At 46.1% G+C, this 26,907-nt stretch overlaps 1 protein-coding gene across 1 annotated transcript in view; it reads left to right on the forward strand.

Moving 5' to 3' along the window:
• Positions 1-26,907, forward strand: part of STXBP4 (syntaxin binding protein 4) — a 775,907-nt gene that overhangs the window by 673,039 nt on the left and 75,961 nt on the right. Inside the window, exon 15 of the mRNA XM_069654926.1 lies at positions 25,190-25,323. Coding sequence (XP_069511027.1) covers positions 25,190-25,323 — 134 coding nt within the window. The remainder of the gene's footprint in view (positions 1-25,189; positions 25,324-26,907) is intronic.

The raw sequence follows: 26,907 nt of genomic DNA on the forward strand, positions 1-26,907 counted from the left end.
GAAATTACAGTATTGCCAGGAAGAGGTGTTGTACATAGGCCAGTTAATTTCACATGAAGGAAAGAAAGTGACACCTGAGAGAGCTGAGGTTGTCATGAAAACACCAAGGCCAAATACAGTGAGGCAAATGCAGCGATTTCTGGGCCTATGCAATTATTGTAGCGCCTGGGTGTCTGACTACAGTACACACACAAAACCACTTTTGCAAGCACTTAAGAAAGCACAAGTTGGTAAGGAAAAAATAGAATGGACTGATGAAATGGAGGAAGGATTTGAGGAATTAAGAGCAATTTGTGCAGTGCCAGTTTTGGGAATTCCCAATTATAATGACGTTTAATTTGTTTTTACACACCAACGGATCAGTAATGACAGCAGTACTCACAAAGAATAACACTAGGGTATAAACCTTTGGTGTACTAAAGTGGGATTTTAGATCCAGTTATGAGAGGGCATTTTCGATTGAGAAGTATTACTATGGGCTGTGCAATAACAAAATATGTGGAGCACGCCTTATTTGCCATTTTAGAGAAACCCAAAAGTACATTGACAACACAAAGAGCATCGGCATATGAAGTAATAATTTCTAATCCAGCGATTAAAATTGTGAGATGCAAAAAAAAGTGAACCCCGCCACATTTGTACCTAAACCTATAGAAGAAGGTGATCATGTGCACGAGTGCACTAACTATATTGAATTGTATTATGTCTCAGGAGGATAGCTCAGCGGCAATTTGCTCGCCTTGGAAGCAAGACAACACGGAGCAACACAGGTTCGGCCCCCGGGTCTGTGCTTAGAAACCTCTGGGTATTAAGCACGTTATAAATAACTAATCATATCATATATATCATATCATGATATACCCGTGTGAAAGAGAATGCTTTAGTGAGAGGGGAGATTCTTTTTATTGATGGAGGTTCATAAACAAATCGATCAGACTAGTGGGGAGAGGCATTCAGGATCCACAGTTGTAAGATACAGATTAAATGGTGAATATGAGCTAGTGGCGAGTGCAAGACTACCATCTCCTTTTTGAGCACAGGCAGCAGAATTGGTAGCGCTTATTGTTGCACTCGATTAACACAAGGATCAGGAAGTGACTGTGTACAGTAACTCTGCTTCTGTGATGTCAACCGTACACGCAAGGCTGTCACGTTGGAAAAGGAGGGGTTATCTCCATGCAGACGGCACTCCAGTGCAACATGCGTCTTTATTGGACGGGCTTATTAAGGCACTACATCTCCCGAGCGGTCCTAAAATGTGCAGCGCAAATTAACCAAACAGACTTTATTTCTCGTGGAAATGAAGCCGCACACTTAGAAGCTAAAAGGGTTGCATATTCCTCAGAAGTTTCAAAACTGAAAATGTGAAAGAAGTTTTAAATAGACACATGCTGGTACGAGAGGGGTTTAATATGCTGTCAATTATGCAACTACTATACAGGATAGAGCCCCACAAGAAGAGAAAGAGCTATGGAGACATAGGGGGTTTTCTTTATCCCCCACGGAAGCACTATAGAGACAGCAAAGCACTGGAAAGCGAGCATTACTAAAAAATGGCACTTGAGCAGCAGCATTATTCCGTGCATATAACCTGAGAAAGTCTTGCTGCCACTATTGCAGAGGACTGGTTTGTTTCCAATTTATTGGAGCACGTTGCACAGCTCCTTATGAATTGCATCCCGTGTCACAAGTTTACAGCTGGGCATACACTAAGAACAATTAGAGGAGTAATACCCCGTCCAAACGGCTGGTTTCAGCATTTGCATATTGACTACGGATATATGTATCTTTTGGTGGAGCTGTGTCACTTTTCTCGATGGATCAAAGTCGGTCCTTGTACACATCCTGATGCCACCTGCACAGCTAAGTTCTTTTCGAGATGGGGTGTGCGCGAATTATTAAGGTGTGATAATGGGCCACACTTTGTCAATGAGCTATTTGAACAAATAGGGCTTTTATTGAGCCTAAAGCATATGTTTTCTTCTGCTTATCATCCACAAGCACACCGGATATGCGAGAGGCTCAACGGCCACTTTAAGGAAAGAATAGCAAAGATCAGATTAACTTTGAAAAAGGGATGGCTATATTGCCTACCACTAGCCTTTTATGCTTCGGAATCAGCCAGGTTCAGGCCATCACTTTACACCCAATAAATTAGTAACAGGACGCCACATGACCACACAACCCACTCCCCCATCTAGAGTTAGGAGTGATGCCCAGAGTGTAGCACAGATGCTAGGTGACGAGTTGCACAATTATTTGACATGTATGACTACCAGTGTTTCATTCATTTCAGTCAAGCATCAGAGGGAGGGGTTGAGGAACACGGAAGAGGACGGCCCAGTAACTGATCCAAGTGAATTATTGCCACCACCAAAGCTGTATGTTGGACATCAAGTGCTTATTAAAAACTTTACACGTAGATGGCATGAGCCAAGATTCAATGGACCATATCAAAATGAGGAAGTTCCCCCTACTGCAGTTAGGGTGTCTGGAAGAAGAACGTGGTTACATTTGGGTGATGTAAAAATCTGCAAAGGCGAGACCCTCCCTCTAGTACCCGCTGACTGGGAAACAAGACGAGAAGAGGAATTGCTGCTTGTTCAGACGCGATCGATGACCAAGAAGGACCATAAAGCAGTATGACAGTATGAGATTTAAAACAATCATTTTCTACTCAAATTCATTGGACATTCCTTAAAATACTAGCAGGAAGTGCATTAAGAGGTTACACATGCTTTTTAGAGATTCTTTGAAAAAGTTAAATCATGTCGCACTATGCCGAATCACCAGTTCCTTATTAAAACTGGAGGAGAGATTATTACCCAGATTCATTTTGAGAAAATATATTGCAAAAATAGCACATGACACCAGCCGATAGTGACACACATAGAGTTGTGATTGCACTTTTTGGGTTTATATTCTAGTCATATCCTACCCTCGTTAAGAGAGATGTTATTCTCGTCTTTCTTCAAGATCCAAAGAACTTCCCAGTTATAAGAAGGCTTTTGATTGCAATAATCAAGCCGATTGTGCAACTATGAATTTGATTTGAGTACATGTATTAAAAATGATTCAGGGAGAAGAAAATGCTGTTGCAAGAAGGCTAGTAAATCAGCAAGAAATGGCATGGTACACAGAATGTTTTTCTAGACTCTTATAAATGATATACATATGCATGTGCTTTCTTTACTTCTTTTTGTATCTTAAATTTAAGTTTTTATCATTCTGATGGTTCAATTGAAAACATGACACATGATTTTTTTCCAGTATAAGGACAAATGATGATAATTTCTTTGACCTATTTGGGTATGTCAAAAGACAGAAGAGGGATGCAAAAGAAGATAACTAAGGGATAAATACCTATCTTGATAATTCAGCTCACTTGGTGAAAAATATGTGCTACCAACATAAGAAAAAAGTGGGGAAGAGAGCATGTGATGAGAGCTGTTATGTCTGCGCTCTCATCAACTGTGCCATGAGTACAGTAACAACATTCATTTCAAAAGGGATGCCAGCACATGATGTGAAGTGCCTCAGCCATCTAGCAGCATGCACTAGCAGAGGACAGTTCCAAGGGAGCTGGGCAACCCTGTGATGGCGATCAAGACAGAGGTTCACATACCAGGATGATTATATCAAAACAAAGCAAATGGAAAAAGCGCCTGGCTGGACAGACAAGATGCTTGTGTATCCTTCTGTGGGAAAGGATAAAGTAATAATTAAAGAAATGAGGACTGGAATGTATGGACGAGTGATTACGACCAAAGCATGGCAAGATGGGCGGCTGTCTTGTGCAGCTCATCTACTGAAAAAGGAAACAGTGCACGAGGTGCAGAAAGTGAATGATGAGTGCCTAAAGTCATGGGCCAAGAACTCTTAACTGCTGACATGGGTGGATGATGACTCAAGCCCATTGAATGTAGTCCCATTAACTAATGAAACAACGTGCTTTCAAAGCAAAGGTAAAATCTGAGTTGGAGAGAATAAAGGGGGCAAGAACATAATTGATATCCATGCAATGAGGAGAGGACTGCTGTCCTAATGGATCAAAATTGGGCCTGTGGATCCAGCGCATATATAAATTGCCCAGGAACTGAGGAGGATTGTGTGCCATTGTTCTTATCCATGTTCCAGCCTTGGTGATTCCCCAGAGCGATCTGAATATCAAGGGATTTGAAAGTGGATGAGCATGTGAGAAAAAGGTAAACTGCACTCCAGAGGATGAAGAGAGAGAATAATTTCTCTCTGTTAAGTCAATGGAAGCTTACAATGAGATTCCGGATGAGCACAGGTTGTTCAGCAAGACTGCTATGATAATGACATCTATATTTCTCCAGCATGGTGTCTGGCATGGATTCACATGCTCATGAATATTCCCCGTCGTCAGGCTGGGAATCCTCGGTAAAGAAAAAATCAGTATCAGTTTTGTTTCTGATCTGTCTTTCTTAGTAGTAACCAATCACTGATCTCTGAGTCATACTGCCCCCAGCCAATGACTGCCCTCTCCCGAAGCCCCGCCCCTGGCAGCCATCCTTAGATTTTTACCGCACGCTCAAGTGTTGGGAGTCCTTGTGTTTAGGTCTCGCGTTTTTTTACTGCATTTTCACGTTTTTTCAGGAGAATTTCTTATTTTTTCGGTTTAATCGAGCCTCAAGCTCCACCGTTTCTCTTCCGATAACGGGGACCCGTTTCGGAATTCTTCTATGCCCCTCAAGGGTGAAGTTTTCATCGAGTTTACACTTCTTGGAGGATTCCGGAAGATCTGCGGCCTACCTCAATGGACATGGCCCAGGACAAGGGGAGCTCGACACCCGGATCCAAGCTGTTCAGGAACTGCCCTGGAAGCCGATTATATAACGTTTTCAAGGAGGACGAGCATTCGCGATGTCTCTACTGCCTCCATCAGGAGAAGACGCACGTGGAGAAGGACTGTACGTTCTGCAAGAACCTTTCGGAACGGACCAAACAAGATCGTCGTTCCCGCCTTGCCACATGGCTGGAGAAGGGCACAGCAAGTGAGAAGGCGAAGAAGAAGTGTGAGCGGGCTTCTAAGTCCTTTGAGGGTGCCCTGGTGACGGGGGCCCAACAGAAGGCCAAGCTCTGCGAGTCTGCGGGCTCCGGGAGCGCCGAAAGGTCGGGCTCTTCGGTTGCCAAGCAGGGCGCTACTTACCCGGCATGTTCGACCACGAGCCAGCGCTCTGGTTCGGGGAAGAGGAAGTCCGAGAACCTGGGTAGGCCGCTGGAGCGGACCCAGTCGATCTCGAAGGGGGAGCGAGGCGCTGACCCTCTCCCCAAGGCGAAGGCCCAGGACGCACCTGAGGTGATGAGGGCTTTGATCCACCCGGCTAAGACCTCTACCGAAGTGGTCGCTGCGGCCCTGGCGGAGCCGGCTGAGACTATGCCAATGGAAACGACCTCTGGGTGCAGAAATTCAGGATGGTCACCCTCCAGCACGTGCTGGGACAGCTGGAGGAAGGCGACTTCCTATCGTCGTTGGACCTGGAGGATGCTTACTTCCACATCCCCATTCTAAAAAGGCACAGGAAGTTCCTCAGGTTCGTGGTTCAGGGACACCACTACCAATTCAGAGCCCTACCGTTCGGATTAAAGTTGGCACCCAGGGTTTTCACCAAGTGCCTGGCACCAGTGGCGGCGCGGCTGAGCCTGCAGGGGATCCACGTCTACCCCTACCTGCACGACTGGCTAATCCGGGCAAGGTCATGGGAACTCGACATCGATCATACAGCGAGGACCGTCCGGTTGCTCACGGAGCTGGGGTTCGCCATCAACTACCCCAAATCCTACCTGGTTCCATCGCAAGTAGCACTGTTTTTGGGGGCGAAGCTCGATACAGTGGAGCAATAGGCCTCCCCTTCAGAGGAGAGGACCAAGACCATCCTTGGCAAGGTGCGGCGCCTGTTAGCCACGGACGTGGCAAGGTGAGGTCCATCAAGTCCCTTCTCGGGATGATGTCCTCATGCATCTACCTTGTGCCCCTTTACAGACTTCGGATGCGTCCGCTACAGGAGTTCCTCGACGCCCGCTGGCTTCAGGCGAGGGGCTGCTTCAAGGACAGGATCCCCCTCGACGAGGAGTTCCATCGGGCGATCCTATGGTGGGGCACCCGGGCTCACCTCACGACAGGCACGGACTTTCAAACCCCGGCGTTTCAGGAGACGGTGACTACGGACACCTCTCTGGAGGGTTGGGGGGCCCACACCGGAGATCTCCGCGCAAGAGGCCTTTGGCTCCCAGAGGGAGAGGTCTCTTCACATCAACATCTTGGAGCTCCAAGCAGTGTTCTGGGAGCTCAAGTCGTTCCTCCCGTCCCTCAAGGACAAAGTGGTGAGGATCTTCACCGACAACACCACCACGATGTTCTACATACGGAAGCAGGGGGCCCCAGATCCCAAGCCCTATCCAAGGAGGCCCAGGATCTGTGGCACTGGGCCGTCACCCAGGGGATGTTTCTGGTTCCCTTCCACCTGGCAGGAATAAAAAACACCATCACCGACTCACTCAGCAGGGAGCTGCGCTCGTGCCACGAGTGGGAACTGCGCCAGGATCAAGTGGATCGACTCTTCCAACGATGGGGCACACCCCAGATCGACCTGTTCGCAACGAACTCCAAGTGCCAGAGGTTCGCCAGCAGTTTCCCACAACCGAGGAGCATGGGCGATGTTTTCTCGTTCCCTTGGGACGGCCGGTTTCTATACGCGTTCCCTCCATTGCCGTTGCTGTTCCGCCTCATCAACCAGCTCAAGAAGTCCAGGTGCAGAATGATCCTCGTCGCACCGGCGTGGCCGAGGCATGTCTGGTTCCCGGACCTTCTGGACTTGTCAACGTCCCCACCAGTCAGGCTGCCGGCGGATGCGGATCTTCTCTCCAGAGAAGGAGGCGCCATTCTACACCACGACCCACAGTCGCTGAACTTGCAGGCCTGGCTCCTGCAGCACTAGAGTTTGGAGGGTACGATATCCTGGCTGATTGCAGAGAGGTTCTTGCAAAGGCCAGGGCGTCCTCAACTCTCAAGTGTTACGGTCATAAATGGAAGAGGTTCTCTGTCTGGTGCCGTGCACAGAAGATTAACCCTCTGCGAATTACGGCCCCTCAAGTGCTGCCGTACCTGCTGTCGCTGGCCAAGGCTGGACTGGCTCACGCCCCCATACAAATACATCTGGCTGCCATCTCCCAATATACCAGGACGACGGGACGGGCGTCCTTATGGTCTCATCGCCTGGTGAAGGAATTTATGAAGGGACTATTCTGATCATTCCCGCCAGTGAAGGCTCCTGCCCCGGCATGGGAGCTTAATGTGGTGCTGACCAGGCTCATGGGGGCCCCATTCGAGCCTATGCATTTGGCGCCTTGGAAGTTCCTGTCATGGAAGACAGCGTTCCTCGTGGCCATCACCTCTGCACGACGAGTGGGAGAGATTCAGGCCCTATCTTGCAAGCCTCCGTACTTGACTTTTCATGACAAGAGGGTGGTGCTGAAGACGCACCCTTCCTTCATGCCCACGGTGCCGTCAAACTTCCACCTCAACGAGCCCTTGGTGTTACCAGTTTTCTTTCTGTCGTGCTACCAAATCTGAGGATGGCTGCCAGGGGCGGGGCTTAGGGAGAGGGCAGTCATTGGCTGGGGGCAGTATGACCCAGAGATCAGTGATTGGTTACTACTAAGAAAGACAGATCAGAAACGAAACTAATACTGAGTTTTTCTTTAGCGAGGATTCCCAGCGTGCCGACGGGGAATATTCGTGAGCATGTGAATCCATGCCAGACCCATGCTGGAGAACAACAGTTGCAGGTAAGTAACTTGTTCCTTATGCCTGCACTCCAAGCAGTAGTGAATGACAAATGGTTGCAGATCACCAGACAATCAATACCACTATAAAATGATTTAACGCCATAAAGGAAGAGTTGAGGGCCATAAGGTTATTCACCCTCCGGAACAGGTATGTCCTCAACATGATTACAGCAATGGAAGGAGGTGTTTGCGCCAAGGTCGGGCCTTCTTGCTGTACTTTCAGACCATCCCATTATGGTGAGAACGGGAATCTGACAGATGCTATAACTATGTTGACAGAACTGCACACAAAAATGGAGAAGAAGACAGAGGCTTTTGGAGATGACGATTGGTTCTCTTTTCTGTTTGCATGGATTCCTGACTGGATGGCAAATGTGTTTAAGTTCCTTGGAGCAATATTGGTGATGATAATGTTTGGATTCTGTGTTATAAGGATAATGACTGGACAATGCCAGAAAACAACAAAAAAAGCAGTGTGAATGAAGATCATGATTGATGTGAAGGGTGAAACAGAAGACAACACGCAGACTGAAAGTATGATTAGTAACCACATAAAATCATGTATTCTGGCACCTGAAGGAATGAAATTGCGGTACCCAAGTATTCATAAGAATTATGTGGGACGTTGGGTCTTCTGTACCCCCAAGTGGAGAATGTAATTACATCACCTGGAGTGTGGATGAACATATCAATAATGCGGGTACCCTGAGGGGGTTGATAAAGGTATGGATACCAAAGAAACCCTTCTTGAAGAGGAGATTCAAAGAAGCCGAAAACTTGATGAGGTGGTTGAGGATTCGACCAGAGGGGGAATGTAGAGAAGCAGACATACACATCCGCAGGAGATCCTAACCCCCTAAATTCTCTGTATTGGAGACATGAGACCGTGCCCTGTCTAACACCAGCTATTGTACCAATACCGCAGCAAGTATTTGAAAGAAGGTATCCCTTAAGACACCATATTGAATATACCCTCGACTTGATGACAGCCTACAGGAGGAAATCCCTGAAGGAATATGAGAAAGCGCTAACAAAATGGACTGATAACGTCATAAGGAAGTGTGCACAAAATCCTGAAATACTGTTTGAAGACTATGTATGAATTCTAGAGGAAAGAATCAAGTGAACATTAAAAGTGTAAAAGAAGATTACAAGTTAGAAAGCATTGCAGAAATTAGAAGTATAATGAATGTACATACTCTGAAACGCAAGATAAAGATCATATCATATAGGCTAGCTACAATTAGTGAATAGTAAGCCAAAGAATCATGAAGAGAAAATGAAAGGCTATGTCGCATTAGAATAGCAGGTTGGTGGGCTGCGTTGGGAGGCTGTCTGGCCTGAAGTCAAGAACTGAGAAGTTGAGGTCAGCTATCTACGCTGAATAGGAATATGTGTGCAGAGGATGATTCCTCTCACGTTAAGGTTCAAGAAAGAGCACAGAAGATGCCAATTCCTAATTCATTAAAGCATTTCAAAGCTTGCAGAATGAACAGAATCGTGGTCTCTTGTCACGTGAGTCGAGGCTGAAAATAGGGTTCGAACATGGAGTTCCAGACACAATGGCGAGTGCCCTCACTCCCGTTGCATTCCTAGGACAAGAATACTCTGCAAGACCAAGTACAAAGAGAATTTAATGGCAGAAGGCATGGGTGATGAGAGATGTTGGGCTAATTGGGTGGTAGGGGAGCTTCATGTCCTATCTACTTACACCTGGGTCTTGGCGTATGTGCTGCTAATTTAACCGACTGTTCAGACATGGCACAAGCATGCCAAACCGATTGTATTAGTCGATATAACAAAGGACCTTATAGTGTGAGAAACCAATGAAGCACTCTGTAACTGATTTTTCTTAAATGACATGTATGAAGAGGTAGTCATGAGTTGTCCACCTGATATCTGACAGCCAATAACAAACCTAGCTCGTGAATGATTGTATATCTGGATGTGTCCCTTAACCAATCCCAACCCTTGATAGGTTTTTTGTTGTTGCCACGTAGCATGATGTCATTCTGACACACAAAGAGAGTATATAATTGTATTTCATGTGTAAATCGCTGAGAATGAGCGTATGTCCGTTGATGTTCGTTGTAACTCCCTGTTTTAGATAATTGCTAATAAAACAGCAACTTGCCATCCTCTAGAGTTTGTCCGGCTATTTGGTCTCAGAATTACTCTGGTGTAATCCCATCCAGTAACAGATACACGTGGCCAAGGGCCATTAGCTTAGTCTTCCTGAATCCCGCTCCCGGCGGCCATCTTCAGATGTTCACCGCACGTTTCGGTTAGGGAGTCCTCGTGAGTTGCCCTTTGAGCTATTTTTCATAATTGTTGTTTTTCAATGAAAAACATTCCTATTTTTTTCCTGAATCTCTCCTCCGCCGACTCGTATTCAGTGCCGGTAGCAGTGAACCGTTGCCGGTGAAGATCTTTGTGGGAAGGTCTAGTAAGGCCTACTTCATGCCTCACCATTTCAGAGGAATGCAAAAGCAGTCTGTTCAGGCTCTGCTCTCGGTGTGTTTGAGGAACATCTATGTGGAGGACAGGCACACGAGGTGCCTCTATTGTCTGCATCCTGACCATGAGGAAGACTGATGCAACATCTGCTGGAGTTTCCCAGGCAAGACTAAGAGAGACAGTTACCAACAGTTGGTGGTGTGGCTGAAGGAAGACGGGGCCCCGGCATGGCCTTCGGGCACACTCAGGTAGATTCCAGATCCAATTGACCTCTGGAGCACTCTCCCTTTGGTAAGAGGTCAAGATCGCCCGAGGACATATCCACGGAGATCGTCTGTAAGTCCAACCGTCATTCTGATGAGCCGACTAGAGATGCCATGGCTGCAGGTCCTAGTTCGGGACATATGCGCTCTCTGTCACCATGCATGTCCACGGTAAGCTTGCCAGTGGGTGGGGTATCGTCTGGAGAGATCCTGGAAACATGACCCTCCATCATAGGATAAACCAAAAAAGCATTCCCGTAAGGAAGCCACGTCAAGGTCCTAGTCGACTACGTCCATGATTTCATTGCCGGCGTGCAGAGGCCTCAACTACAATTTCATCGACTATGATTTCGCCGACCAAGCCCACGTCAGTGGTTGCCCCATGAGCTGCTGTGGGCGGCACATCTCCATTGACATCCATCTCCATCTATGACCAGGAAGAAATCCAGGGTATCGCTGCCGCTTAAGCCCACGACCACTCCGATCTCGACTACTGCCTCTTCAACTACCACTACTCAGTCGATAAAGGCACTGGTGGTATCTTCTGCTTCGAAGGAGGCGGCAAGACCAAAGAATCTGTTACCACCAACTGATTTTATTCCCAGACTGGGGGTCGAGGGTTCTGGGAGTCGGAAGGAGGTCGCAAGCGGCCCGGTGATGACAGACTACACAAGTTCTGAAGAGGAAACATTGCAGGAATGCCTGGACACAGGTGGCAACAGCCGGATAGCCATGGAATCACCAAGTCATACTTGCCCAGTGAGACTCATTAGCCCTCTGCCATTGCCCCTCCTGTGGTCCCTCCACAGGCCTCTAGAGAAATGTCTCAGGATATTTTCACTGTGTTGAGTTCTCTGGTCTCGGAGATACAACAGCGGCTGCCACCAATAGCAACCCAGTCAGGAGCAACCCCTGGTACAGCCCTCCATGGGCTCTGCACTGACATTGCTCGGCTACTCCAAGGCGACCACCAATGCCACCGCCGTCCCAGCAGCACCAGCAGGGAATTCACTGCAGACGCATACTGGAACGTGCACGGATACTGGCACCATAGACACAGATGAGTTTGACGACTTTATTCCTGTGAATTGGGACCCAATAGGTGCAGATGATGCTTCCAGAGCTTCTCCCCCAGATGAGGTGGGGTTGTTCCACTCCATGAAGGAAAGGGCATCTACCCTCTTCAACTTAGTACCTGAGGAAAAGAAAAAGGAGGGTTTCCTTTACAAGAGGCGCGCATCGGCCAGGAAAACGATATTGTCTGTCCCTTTACTTGAAGAGGTATGGAAGGAAGGCCTCCCGCTAATGAAGCCTCCAAGCTCCGAACAAGCAAAACGTGACAGGCTGGAGAAAAAATACAGGGTGCCGGACTCAGCCCCTTAGTGTCTTAGATCACAGCCATCACCGGCGTTGTCTCAGCCGCAGCAAGCAAACGGTCTGCTCACCCATCCTCCAAGTCTATGGTTCCACCAGATCAAGCAGGAAAGAAGCTGGATGCAGTGGGGAACCGTGTTGTATACACTGCAGCATCAACTGTCAAGGCCACCAAGGTTCTAGCCATTCTAGCCAGGTATGATAGGGAGTTATGGTTCAAGCTGGGCCCACTCCTAGATTTCTTTCGGGATGATAAGAAGACAGAGGCCCTCGCCCTTTTTCTGGAAGGAGAGGTGGCCTCCGACAATGTCATTACAAAAGCCATGGATGTCGCGGATTCAGGATTTCATCAGATGGGTAATGGTGTGGCACTCGGGTGCCTAGGCTGACTGAAAGCCACCAACATTAGACCTGACACCCAGGCCAAGGTTGTCAATATGCCCTTTGACGGGATAACCTGTTCTGAAATGTAGTGGATGATATGCTACATGTGATAAAAACAGACACAGAGACGGCAGGATTCCTAGGGACCCTGCAACAGGGTTGGTCCTCTTCCTTTGATCTTCAAGGGGAAGTTCAGCAGAGCTTCTAGAGGATACGCCTCTACCTCGTACCGCTCCATGATGCAGAAAGCATACAGCGGCCTTTTACAAGTCATTGGAGGAGGGTTGCAGCGTCACTACGCCCACAAGGCAAGACGCAACTGCCTAAGCAAGCCTGACTTGGTCCAAGGCCGGGACCCCCACTTTTGCACCCTGGTGGGGAGTCGTCTATCAAATTTTGTCAATGCGTGGAAAGACATCCCCACCAACAAGTGGGTGCTGGATATAGTTCAAGGACAGGTGCCCTCGTTTTCCCCCTGTAGTGAGGAAGGAGCTACACATAACCCAGCTGCTCTATGAAGTGCAAGCTATGCTGGTGAAAGGGGCATGCAATTCGACCCCCTGCGCCTCCGGGGCTCCGGAGTATACTCCAGATACTTTCTTTTCCAAAAGGGTGGAGGGTGGTGCCCGATCCTGGATTTCCAACGCCTCAGCAAATAACTAAAATCCCAAATGTTCATGATGGTCACGTTGCAGCAGATGCTAGGCCAACTGGATGAAGGGGATTACATGACAACACTGGACCTGGAGAAAGCCTACTTTCACGTCCTCAAACATCCGACGCATCGAACGTTCCTGCGCTTTGAGTTCTGGGACGTCACTATCAGTTGAAAGCTCTGCACTTCAACCTAAAATCGGCACCAACGGTTTTCACAAAATGCTTGGCTCCAGTGGTGGCTCATCTACGCCTCAAAGGCATGAACATGTTCCATTACCTGGACGACTGGCACATCCGATCGTGATTGTGATACAGTTCACAGAGGAGACCTTACACCTACTGATGGAGCTCGGATTTTCCATCAATTATCCGAAATCCTGCATAGTGTCATCACAGGACGCTCTGTTTCTGGTTGCCCGCCTCAACACAGTGACATCCTTGGCATACCCCTTGGTGGAGAGGGTGGTGGCCATCCTGGGGAAGGTGCATCAGCAGTCCAATATGCAATTGGCGATGATCTTAGCAATCAAGTCACTAATGGGCATGATGTCCTCATGCATCTACCTAGTCCCATTCTGCAGGCTGCAGATGAAGTCCCTGCAAGAGTTTATGGACGCCAGGTGGTGCCAAGTCACAGGAAAAATGGACGGACAAGGTTACCCTCAACCTGGAATTCAGACAGTCCATGCAATGTTGGGGAGTGCGCTCACACCTCACTCAAGTCCCCATTTTAAGTCACAACGTTCCAGGCTACAGATGCCCCCACAGATGCCTCTCTGGAGGGATTGCTGGCTCACACCGGGCAGGGGTCTCTGGCTGCCGGAACAGAAGAATCTGCATATCAATGTGCTGTTCCGAGGGGTCTGGTAGTGAGCATCTTCACAGACAACGACACCCCAATGTTCTACATCAGGAAGCAGGGTGGGACCCGATCCCCTGCTCTTTCACTAAAGGCTCAGGCCCTGTGGCAGTGGGTGATTTTTCAAGGCATGTTCCTCATCCCGTTCCACCTGGCAGGCATCATGAACACCGTAGCGGATACTCTCAGCAGGAAGATGCGGTCATGCCACGAATGAGAGATTCAACAAGAGCAGGTGTCTTTCCTATTCAGAAAATGGGGCCGTCCCCAGATAGACCTCTTCACCGTATCAGCAAATTCCAAATGCAAGGAGTTTGCCAGCAGTTTTTCCCAGCCGGGGAGCCTATGGGATGCCTTCTCACTCAGATGGAAAGGGCGGTTTCTGTATGCCTTCCGAAGATTCCACTTCTACTGTGTGTCATCAACACACTCAAACTCTGGCACTGCACGATGAGACTCCTCTCCCCAGCGTGGCCCCACCAGATCTGGTAACTGGATCTGCTCGCCTGTTGGTGGCTCCAGCTGTCCGGTTGTCTCCTTTTTCTGACCTACTCTCTAGAGAAGGGGGACCATTCCGAATCACGACCCGGCATCGTTGAACCTCACGGCTTGGCTCCTGCAGCCCAAGAGTTTGGCCACTATAATCTTCTCATGGAATGTAAAACAGTTCTTACCAAGGCCAGGGAGTCATATACAGTATTGTGCTAGGGACACAAGAGGAAGTGCTTCACAGCATGGTTCAGGTCCCTGAAGAGCACAGCTCGGCGCGTCACTACCCACAGCTTCTGCCATACCTACTGTCGCTAGCCAAGGCTCACACCTCCATCAGGGTGCATCTGGCAGCTATATCACGATACACCCGCTCACCGGACAGACCATCCCTATGGTCCCACTGGCTCTTCAGATCCTTCCCTCCAGTGAAGGCCCCTGCCCCAGTGTGGTAGCTCATTGTCATCCTCACCAGGCTCTTTGTCTTTCTTGGAAAATGATGTTCCTTGGGGCTATCACCCCGGCCAGGCGGGTCGGGGAGATTCAAGCTCTCTCCCATACCTGTCGTTTCATGCTGAAAATGTTGTGTTTCAAACCCACCCTTCCTTTATGCCTAAGGTTCCGTCTGCGTTCCACCTTAACAAACCCTTGGTACTTCCAGTCTTCTTACGAATGCGCAATAAATAAATATGCTGGACGTTGCTCGGGCCTTGAAGTTCCATGTGGCTTGACACAAAGGATTTTTGGAAGACTTTGCACATTTTTGTGAACTCTGGTCCTGTGAATCAGGGAAATGCCCTGTCAAAGGCTTCCGTATCCCTGTGGCTCTCTGGTGCATCATGCGCTTTCTTTGTCTGGCCAACAGACCACTCCCGGGCCGGCCTAGAGCGCATTCCAGCAGAGCCATTGCTGCAACAATGGCATTTCTCTCTTGGGTTCCCCTGCTGGACATTTGCATGGCTGCTACATCGAGGTCTATGCCCACCTTCACAAGGTTCTGCTGTGTCGACCGGGATTCCAGGGAGGAGTCCAGAGTCGGCCAAGCGGTTCTATGTAACCTATTTACTTGAGGTGTGTCTGTTCCACAGGTGAGTGTTTGTACTTCTATAGAGCCTTGCCACCTCTCGTGGTTGTTTGTGTGTACTGCTATATAATCGTATTCATGAGCATGTGAATCCATGCCAGACCCCATGCTGGAGAAGGAACATGTTACTTACCTGTTACTGCTGTTCTACAGAAGGGGTCTGGCATGGATTCGCATGTGAACCCTCCCTCCTTCCTCGCTGTGCTCTTCTGGGTTCATAGTGGCAACTCATGTGCTTTGAATCTGATGATGGGCAACGGGGTGGGACTCAGGGAGCCGGTTATCATTGGATGGATGCAGTATGACCCAGTCTTCAGTGATTGGATAATGAGAGAAAGGCAGTTTTCAAGCTTTTAAAACAAGACTGCTTTATTTTTTCTTACTGAAGATTCCCGGCCTGACGGCTGGGAATATTCATGATTATGTTAATTCATGCCAGACCCATGCTGCAGAACAACAATTACAGGTAAGTAACATGTTCCTTATATGTATTTAGAGGTAGTTTGAGGTGTGCCAATGACGTTTGAGGCAGCCAATGACCTACTAATCCCTATGTATACCATAGGTACATATGTTCCCCTTAACTAATCCTTCCCTTCAATAGGTAGGTTTTGCAGTTTGCCACGTAGGATGATGTCATTGATGATGTATATTTGGGCATATAACCTCTGTATAATCAAGTTTGTGTGTGAGTGTGCGAGCATCAGTCCGTTGTTCGCCAGTTCATCCTGCTTTATTTAATTGAGAATAAAGTAGTATTGTGCCATATTTTCAGAGTCTGTCCGGTTATTTGGTCCGAGATCTTTATTGGTAATTCCATCTAGCACAAGAGGCGCTCCAAGGTTCTAGAGAATAGCTCCACTGACTCACGCTTCAAAGGGACCGAATACCCTCCTCCAACAGCTGTCTTAAAGCAACACAAAATTTCAACCTTTGACTTCTACCTTGCATACCTGTTAATTACAGGTTGCCTGCAATGTTACCCCAGATATCTAAACACTATTTGCACCTGTACAACTGGGGTTGTCACATGAAATCTCTGTGGATGTTCATTGAAAGCTTCTTTTATCCCTACTCTCTTTGAGTCCGCCTTGTAGGTTGGTATCTTGACACAGTACCCCAGATGTCCCTCCTTAGAGAACATGATGCTTCTTGGTTTCTAGCTTTACACTTAGAGTTAGAAGTGATAAAAGATATCTTGTCTTCAAATCTTCATCAGAGTCCTAGTGTGGGGTTCAATGATGGCCAAGATGACAGGCACACGAAGGCCAAGTCAGGCCTATGTGGAAAAATTGCATCCCGTCCTTCAAAAACCTCCACGCTGCAAATGGGCCTAGTAATGCAGGCTGTGTGTATTTCTGCAAGTAACACAAGGAAGTGTTGTGGAAAAATGGAAATGCTGTGTGAATGGGCAAGAACTGGAGATCAAAAGTCCTACCTATCGTTTCAAAGTGATAGGTCAAATGGAAAACACAGCCTTTAAGTCTCATTTGCAAGAGAAAAGCAATGGTTCATTCTACATGAAAAGCAGCGTTTTCCAATACTGAAACTAAAATGGCCTTGCATGTCTGTTTTGCAATTCTAAAACCTGACATAAAGACAAATGTTTCTTGCTAAAATAAATATATCAGGGAAAATACTTGGTGTGTGTTGGCAAGATGCAATGTATTAAAATGAATAATATGCTTCACATGCAAAATAGCTGCATCTGATTGAAAATGCTGTTTTTCTTTCAGGGACAGTATAAAAGGCTTTATTCTCTAAAAAGGCAGGACTACAGTTTCTATTCAGAATTACCTCCCCCATTATATAGTTGCTCTGTTGTTATCTGAAAGCCAATCTCTCTGAGGCTCTTGGATCCCAGGAAAGGGATAGCTTTGAGTTTCGATTCCTGAGCCAGTTGCTAAGCAGAACTGACTCTTGTGTCCAAGAGGCTAAAGGTGAACATGTGTCCTGGACAGATAAGATCCCTCTTTCAAACTCTGACTGGCAGGATGGGTTAATGACTTAATTACAGGCCAGAACACGTGGTTTCAAGGAAATACCATCAAGAATCAGAAATGAAACTGAGATTGGCCAGGAACTGGAATAAATATGTACCATTTAGAAAATGCCCATAGGAGTGAATACAGCCACATACTTTATAGATTTTCTCAGCCACGATAAGTCGCATTGTATCCATTCTTGTGTCATATTAAAGCTGACGAACCCGTTATGTAGATGCTTGGTGACCATGTAACCATCTAAAATGTGATTCTAGCTTCCCCAAAAGGATACTGAAGCTGACATTTGGGGAACTGGTTACTTATGTAATTAGATAGTTGTGTAGAAAATTGTATATTTATAACTATTGCAGCTTTCGTGTAAACTTTGAAAAACTACTATTTGTGCATGCCATACCTTGTGAACACTGGAGTAACCTCTAAAATTACACCACAATTAACTGTATTTATTATATATATATATATATGTTAATATGTTTATTTGAAAAACCTAGGTTGTTGCCATGTGACTTTTTCAGTACAGAAAATGGCATTTAGAAAAATGTGTAATTGATAGTAAGGGTACCTTTTCACCTCACTCCAATCAGGGAATTCCCTAGACCTATCACACACAAGGGTTGGACCTCGGGGCAGTGGACCGAAAGGCGTCAGTGAAAAGTCAAGCCTCTTAGTACCTTCTGTTTGCCACATTTTGGGATTGAAACTTATGGGGTAAAAAGCGTTTGCACCATTGGAGAGGGGTCAGCTGCCTAGAAATCACCAAAGGAGATCTGCTGAAAAATCTGGGTGGAAATATTGGAAGAGGGCTGGAGATTCACATTGCTGGGGAGACCAGAAAACAGAGGCTGTGATCTTACCTGGAGCCATGGAGGGATGATTGCTGTGGGATCCCATTGATTGAAGTGCTGAACAGAGTCATGTTTTTCCCCAAAAGTGAAGCCCTGCTCTGTCTCAATGACTGCCAAACTCAGAGATTTCCAAAAGTAAGTAGATTGTCCAACAAATGTAAGCGTGGGAATCTATTTAATTAATCTATTCCCTTTCATTAGTGTGTATTAATTAACTCCCAACTAGATTGACGTAGGAGGGGGGAGCTTAGAAGATTTCAAAACTTTCACCCTCTCTCCTAGCGGGAATAATGTTATAGCCACCTAAAGTAATTGGGGTGTCCTTGCCTTTTAAACAAAATTTGTAATTGTCACCATTCACAAACCTTACCTTTAACACAAAAAGTTCCTGACCACAAAAATGACATTTCTAAACTGTCCCCACTTATTAGAGCTGGCTTTTGAAAAGTGGGGTGTTGCATGCAATTGATGCCTGGGTTTTCGGTGCTGGGGGAGTAGTGCTTTACAAAGTGGAACTAATCCAATTTCATTTAACAATATACACTCTCTGCTGAGAGTGAGCACGTGACCCTGAGAGCAGAACGAGCTTGTACTGCTTATGGGTGACGAGGAAAAAGGGTGCTTTTTTTCACATGCGTTTTTACATGTGTGTTCAAAACTGCATGCATTTTCAATTAAGCAGAGAAACAGCATGTATAAAGCATTGTGCATGTAATGTGTAATTTATTTTCAAAACAGAATTTTGCCTGTGTTCCATACCTGAAACAAAAAGGAGAAAGTAGTATATGTGTTGAAGTGGTGGAAAGTGGCATCTGTAACCGTTCAGTGCAATATTTATTGAAGCTATATTTTAAATAAATATATTTTCTTTCTGTACACCGGCCTGGTCCTTGGCTCATTGATGGCATGGGTGGAGGGATCCACAGGGCTCTATATGAGTCTTAAGGGGGTGTCGATGAATCCAAATTAATAGTGCATTTTGGTCCCGTTTAACTCCGGTTGGGGGGAACTTCCTATGTTCAGTGTGGTCTCTCAATATACTGTTACACTTGGATGTAATCGAAATAGAGTGTTGTGTGTGCTCAGTAACTGACATTGTCAGTGCACTGTGAATTCCAGGCTGACCGCACATGTCCAGTATCAGATGCTAGGGAGACACTTGCTGCACCCCTCTCACCCACTTCCACCCAGTTCTGAAAGGATTCCATATGTAAGGGTCAGCCTAGCGCACTGGTGGGTGGATTTTCCAAAGCCCTCGATTTCTGCAAAAGGTTGTCTCCCTTCTCTTAGTGGCATAGAGATGGCCACACTTCTAAAAGACCTGTCCACAGACTTGCTCTCACAACATAAACCTGGCCATTAAGTAGGTGACCAGTAGGCATTTTCCTTTGCCTCTCATATCTAGAGAGATTCATAATGGGTACCGAACACCAACTGTGTGAATGCTATGTGAGGCAGACTGGTCTTGAATTGGTTCTATGTGATATTTCAATATATTGAATGCCACATACAAAGAATGAAAAACAAATTCCGGCTGATTTCTGCAGCCTTTAATATCACTATTTTCAGGGGTTTCACTGCCTCTCAAGTCTGTCTCCCTTTGCTCCTATCCAACCTCCCTCCCCTCACAGACACACATACACACACAGAAACACACATTGCACGGCCACCCACTCCGCCCACGCAACAAACATTTCTTTTCAACCTACACACAAACCCACTTACACCTACCTTTCCCCCCTTTTCTTAACCCACACTACAAACATTCCCCCCAACAGACACACACTTTTACCTGACGCACCAGCAGCTTGCTACTCCCACCCAGCTGTCTACCCCTGCATGCATTCATGTGGGCGAGGGGTGTTACCCGTCGCTTTGGAAAGCAGTCTACCTAAAACAAGTTTTTTGTTTTCAAAATAAAGAAACAAAATGTCACTACACACCCTAGAATAAAATGGTTATGTAACTGGATGCCTTTAATTGTTATCACACATGTTTGGGTTGCTTTGTGGTATGCTAGATTACTACTGCATATTTGTAATAGACCTGCACATTTCCATGTAAACAAAATGAACTGCTTGTTCTCACATTAAAATATTGTTCATCAACCCTGCCCACCCCACCCTGTCCCATGCCTCATGTGTTTGCGAAAATGTGTTTCCAAATATAGGGGGGGATACAGAATAGCAATGGTTCATTTGTCTCTTTTATTTTAAACATGTGTGATTATCAGTGGCGACTGGTGACTTTGAAAGGTGGTGGGGTGTACATTTTTCCAGCCGAATTTGGGAGCGAGCGAGCTCCGCGGGCTAGCCCACCACACACCAAGGGAGGTGCGGTGGGTCTTCCCCCGCGATATGCTGTGAGAAATGGCTTCCAGAATGTGCAATTTACTGTCCAAACGCACAGAAATATGCCATTAAAATCATTAGGTTTTACATACTAATGGTGATACATTGTTCTTAAGTGTGCAAGTGTGATTGTGTATTTTACAGCAGCTTGTATTGAGAATAGCTGGTACTGTGTATGCATAAAGAAATTCATTATATAGATAACCAGAAATTATGGTAAAATATCATGTTGTCGTACTGTTACTGGCATCCATAATGCAACTACGTGCCATGCCATTCGTCTGGTCTGGTGTGCAGCATGGCTTCATTTAGCAGCGAAGATGAGTTCTTGCGCGGAGATGTAGTCCTTTTCCAATATTAATCCATGCAGGATCAGAGTCTCTGACCCTAGGTGAGAGTTATGGTTTATAACGGGAACCCGAATGCATTTGTGGCATAAACAGCAATGTCAAAATGTGTATTTCAGGTCAGGACTTTTGGACTTTACCTCCAGACAATGTGGCACACTAATGCATGCAGACATGGGCAGATTACGGCCTACATATTGGTACATAAAAATACACAGACATGCGATTTCATGATAAAGAATGGAAAGAGGCAGGTAGCACAATTCATTTCACCCATCAGGCCCGGTTCTACCCGAAGCAGGAGGGTGCGAGACAGTTCTCGAAGCCACCCTGCCCGGGCTGTTTTTGCCCCCGGGCCTCCTGATATGCACAAAATGCTGGTGTGTGGCCCTGTTTTATTTTCAATTTGGGCCAGTTTGAAGAGTTAATTCAACCTGCTGCTAGTAGTTTTGACCATTGTTGCTGAATACATATTCTTTAAAATGCACAATTTACATTGCACTTAATAACTAAAAATTCCCCCTTGGCTACTATTCAAACAGTGTCACAAAAAGGAATGAATAGCCATTTGCAACTGTGAAGGCCACTTTTTCATTGGTGCCCTCACCCCTGACTCCCAATTTGTGCTTGGGTGGGAGTGGACTCCAGGAGCTGGAAGCCCTGCATTCAGTTTGGAATGCAGGGCCTCCTGGAGTCCCAAGCAGCCCAGAGGTCACACCGGATACCCAGGCCCACACCACCAGGGCTCTCCTGTCCTGGATCGGACCTCCTCTGAAGGAAGGCCGGCCCAGGAGGATGGTCCCTGCTGGGACTGGAGCAAGCGTCCGTTAGCCCCCATCCAGCTCAGGCCAGTCCTGGGCTGGGCCTGCTAGGAGCAACCTGCTGCCCGGAGCGCTAGTAGTTCCTGCCTCTGTCCCACCCGGCCTTCATCCGGATTCCTGGTGAAGGCCGGATGGGCTGTGGGCACAAATAAGCATGCAAGTCACTGCGTCTCACAATCTGCGAGATGTAGGCCAACTCGCTGAACGCCATGAAAAGTTAAGAAAACTCTTAGTCTTCCTCATGCCGCGTTATTAGGTGCATGTGAAGTGGTGGGGCTGTTTCTGGGCAGCCCAGAGTCCTCTTTAGTCCTGGAGAAAGAAGTCCACTAGACCAGACAGACACGAAGCAACAAGAGAATGAACGAGAAGGTGAGGCACACGTGTGTGTCCATGACCTGACCCCACCCACACTCCGATTGTCATTGGCTGTTAAACAGCCAATGACAATCCATTTAACAACCTGTAGCTATACTACTAGCCTCAGTAGCCTTCCATTGATCCTGTGGACTGGTGCGTTGTTTGCACACAATTATAATAGTGCAGGTCCACCCCTCCAGGGCTCCGCCAGCTCCTGGATTGAGGATGGGTTATGTAGAGTGTGTGGTGCTCCACACACTCTACAATGGGGAAAGGCTGCATAAAACGGCACACGCATCGCTTTGAAGGGTGGCACAGCACTGTGGCAGCAGGCCCAGGCCCGCATATTGCTCCTTGACGCAGCATTGCAGAGCAGCAGATTCATTATTTATAAATAAAAAATATCTGCTGCTCTGAAACATTGATTTGCCGCCACACTGCAGAGAAGCAATGTTCTCTCTGCATACTCTGTGGGCACTGGGCAGGGGGCGGCGCCGCTCTGGTGATCGAATGAGGGGAGAGCAGAAGGAGAAGATGCAGGAGACCAAAGGAGATGCCCATGAGGCTGGCGTGAGGAGGAAACATGGGACTTAAGGATAGATAAGCGGTGCTGAGGTGAGGAAGAGCCAGGAGGCTGGGTAAAGGGAGAACCAAAAGGCAGGGAACAGAAAGGCTGAGGAGACTTGAAAAGAGAGACTGGGTGAGTTGGTAAGAAAGATTGTATTCTTTTATTTAGTATGTTGTACTTTTTCATTGTTTAATTTGTATATATTTTTAGTATGTACATTGCTGTGATACATTTGTGCATGGTCCATGCTTTATAAAAACTGCAACTTAACAAATAAAAGAAGCCTGTGGAGACAGAATCCCAAGGGGCTGGTGCAACTATAGATACAGAATGCTGGATGACCGACCCACACTGCTGGGTAGAGGAGCACCAAGGAGGCCGAGTAGTGAAAAATCTAGGAACTCATATATAATAAATCCAGGGGACTGTGACGTTTCAAGACCAGCAGACTGGTGAGAGAGAGGTCCAGGTGGCTGGATAAAGAGACAGCCAGGAGACTGATGTTAGAAAGACCTGGGAGAGAGATACTCAGTTGGCCTCGGAAGGGAAAGTGGCACTGCAGGTAGAGATCCTTGAGGAGGAGGTAATACAAGTTAAAGGTGGTAAGCAATAGGGTTGAGAGGAGTTAAGAAAGAGTTCGTGACCAAGGCTAACTAAGAGAGGATGAGAGGAGTCTGTGAGAAGTTGATGAGAAAAGACAAGAAGGAAGTGGTGGAGAGGCGGGCCAAGAATGAGGTTGCGTAGAAGCAAGCGTTTGCTGCCTAACAAAGTGTTTTTTGAGGCATAGGTGGTGAAAGGGAACGTGAGGAGGAGGGGAGGAGGAGAGTGAGGGGAAACACTTGTCCCATACTTAGGGGTTGTATGAGTAAGGTGGGGGGATGAACAAGCATGTTGCAGAAACCAGATTATGTATGCCAGCAGTCAGAACAGATTAGAGACAACTTGGAGAAAAGAAGGACCAAAGGCAATTTGCGCTTCCAGTGTTTGTCAAGGAGTTCTCTCCTGTGTTTTATTTGTCGGTAATGTGACAGCACATTCAGTATATACAAGTAGCAATGTGTCAGTGTCTTACCTGTCCTTGTGACAGGCGACTGTTATAATCATAGAAACAGTAGTGCATTTGTGACTAATGTATGGGAGACGGGGTTCCTATGTGACACAAAAGCTAACAGGATCAGTGCTTTAACTAAAGGTAATGGGAAGAAAGGGAGGACCGAGAGGCCATGTTGGGCTCATTATGTAATCAGAGAAACTCTACCCAGTGAAAGTGCTGACGTCCAAGGTACAACACTGATAAACTTGAACTATAATACTATGGAAAAGAGGATTATAAGTACATCTGAGAAAGAGACTACCCGGTGAAGAGGAGAGAATATTCCATCATTCAAGAAATTCTAATTGGAGAAAAGAGAATATAAATTAAAGCTAACAGGTGTTGATCAGATAACCCAGATAAACCAACGGTAAAAAAGAGAACATAAATCAGCCAGAAAAGATATCCCATAAGCATATACAAGGCCAAAGAGCCTGGCTCAAAAGACAAAACAAAGTGCAGGAAAGATTACTTTGAGAGCACTGGCTAAGGATAAGGAAAACCCAAAGATATTATAAAGGAGTTACAGGATTTGATACGAAAGGTGACCAGATAGAATTTTTAAGAAGATACATTCTAAAAATGCAAGCATAGCACCATCAGGAGAAGGGATATATTCTCTCTGACCGTAGTTGGTTTTTAATGGTGGTAGGGCAATTAGAATTAGTTTTTGGACAGCAAACTCTTTAATTTGGACACTTCCTGACGACTGCCGAGCATGTTCGTTATTTATATAGGCAGGGTGCACCACATAGCAATAGGGCAAGTTAGACCTTATATTTATTAGTTATTAATCCCCAGCGAGGGACAATCAGATTGTTACAATCAATCTGATTGGCTCTCGCCGGATTGTTACCCGGCTGGGTAAGACTTACCACCGCGACTCTGTCTCGCCATCAGGATAAGGGAGAAGGGACTACGTGTAGTCCATTCGTCCCCCGGTCCATGGCAGTCATTTTCTTTATTTACTTTTTTTTCTATGTTTTAATGGGCGCCATGTAAAGGGAGAAGGGACTATGTTTTTTCCATGTTTTTCTCGAGTTGAGGAATGGTGACAACACTGTGTCCCAACTTGAGAAAAAATTACTATTAGTACCCCGGTACAACGTGCCGGGGTACTAATAGCCATAGAACCCTCTGAGGGGGGTATTGCTATCACCCCGAGGGCATTACCGTACTGGTAATGCCCCCCATTCCCTCCTCGGGTTCTATTGCTTCAATAAATAATTCTTAGCAATGTCATCACACTGTCCACGTCCTCCTTCTGACCCTCCACAGTGCCAGCAAGGTGCTACCACAAAAAAAGCTGAATATCCTTTTCTAATTCTGCTAAGTAACCGTAGTGTTTATATCCAATTGCTTTGGCCACTGAGGTAAATGAATAGTATAATTAAGTCATATACATTTGTTATCATTCTCTAGTGATCGAAGAGCTGCATTTTCTTCCCAAACACTTCTCACACGACTTGGAAGAAATGGGCGCAATGTGACTGCAACTCTTGCTTCTGAAGCGCAAGACCTTGCGAAGTCGGTACGGGTTGCAGTTGAAGAAGATTGTAAGTTATGATGATTTGTCAATCCTATTTCATTACCATCACTATACAATGCTTGGTCTTATATTCCAAATTGTTTTGTTTATTATTATTTTGTTTTGTGTGCCAATTGTGGCTATAGTGCTGGAATGACAATATGAATGCATTAATTAGTTAACCTGCATTGCTTCTGTTGTTCAACATGGCCAACGTCCAATTGTGTGCAGAATAATAATGCTATGTCCTTAGACTACAAGGTGCATATGCAGCTTGGATTTTATTTTACCCACCTTGAGCCCGTGTTCAGAACGTCCTTCTGAGAACTCTTCAGTTGACTAACAAACATTTAGACTATTTGGCTGTATCTTAAGACTTGGCTTTTCTCTAAATCTCTCCTGTCTTCTTTAGTGGCACATACCCCATTTCTGTCCATAGCCTTCTAGCACTGTGAGGCTTCCCAGTGGATGTGCTAAACGTATTCAATAAATGAACAAATTAAAAAAAGGAACATTCTTTTCGGGAGCTGTTGTCGGCTTTAACGTTGTTTGGTAGAATGTCTGACTACAAAGTCAATGTCTCCATAATGATATTTCCTATTTTGACTTCTTGGCATAGAGGTTTATTTGGAGTGGGGCGAGATGGATGGCTCGATAAAGGTTTTAAATACTTGTGTATCCTGGTTATCAAGGATATTAATTTGCTTCTTAATCTCAAACTCTGTTTGAAACTTAGAAAAATTGTGACACTTAGGGGTAAGACAAATGCCGTTAAAATGACTTTAACCCTAATTTTATGTATTTAATATGCATATCTTTATGGTATACTGGTACCAGAAATCAACGAGGTTTTTAATACATTTTTGGATGGGCTCCAGATATTTGTACAAATGGGAGAATTCGGTTACCCTAAAATAAAACAATACGGGAAGTATGCTTGTGCCCGCACCCTTGCGGATGACACGTGTTTCGGCGTATATGCTGCGCCTTTCTCAAATCCGGGCTATTCTTGTTCAAAGAAGACAACGAATGGAAAAAAGAAACACATTGCAAAAAAATCATATGTATAAACCTACTCGGTTATTAAGCAAGTATTGCTGAAAGTGACTTCTTTTGTGTGTAAACCCCTTCTTCCGTATTAAAAAGATGTTTCAACCATATCTTAACACCTTAACACCTCGTGCATTTTGTCTGGTGAGTTTTTTGTGAAACTAAGGTAGGAGAGTTACAGTTTATGATTCTTGATATTAGATATACTGTTATATTGTGCACATTCATCCATACCATACTCTGACCAAACATCTACCTGCGGATCTCCAGGAAGAAGCCAGGTCAATCATTGCAGATGGAGAAGCTACTTTGGATCACATGATCGACGCTGCAGTCGATGTAGCTGAGTCAGGATTCAGGCAGATGCCTCACGGCACTGTACTAAGGAGACAGGCCTGGATGAAAGCCACGAATTTCAGACGAGGTACAAGCACAAATATTGGACATGCCCTTTGATGGGCAAGAGCTATTTGGTAAGAAGGTCGATGACCACCTAAAAGGAATTAAAACGGACACGGCACTGCTCGAGCCATCAGTTCCTTAAAGGATAAATATAGAGACT

Source organism: Ambystoma mexicanum, chromosome 3q (genome assembly GCF_040938575.1).
Source record: "Ambystoma mexicanum isolate Mex_15411 chromosome 3q, UKY_AmexF1_1, whole genome shotgun sequence".
Classification (NCBI taxonomy): domain Eukaryota; kingdom Metazoa; phylum Chordata; class Amphibia; order Caudata; family Ambystomatidae; genus Ambystoma; species Ambystoma mexicanum.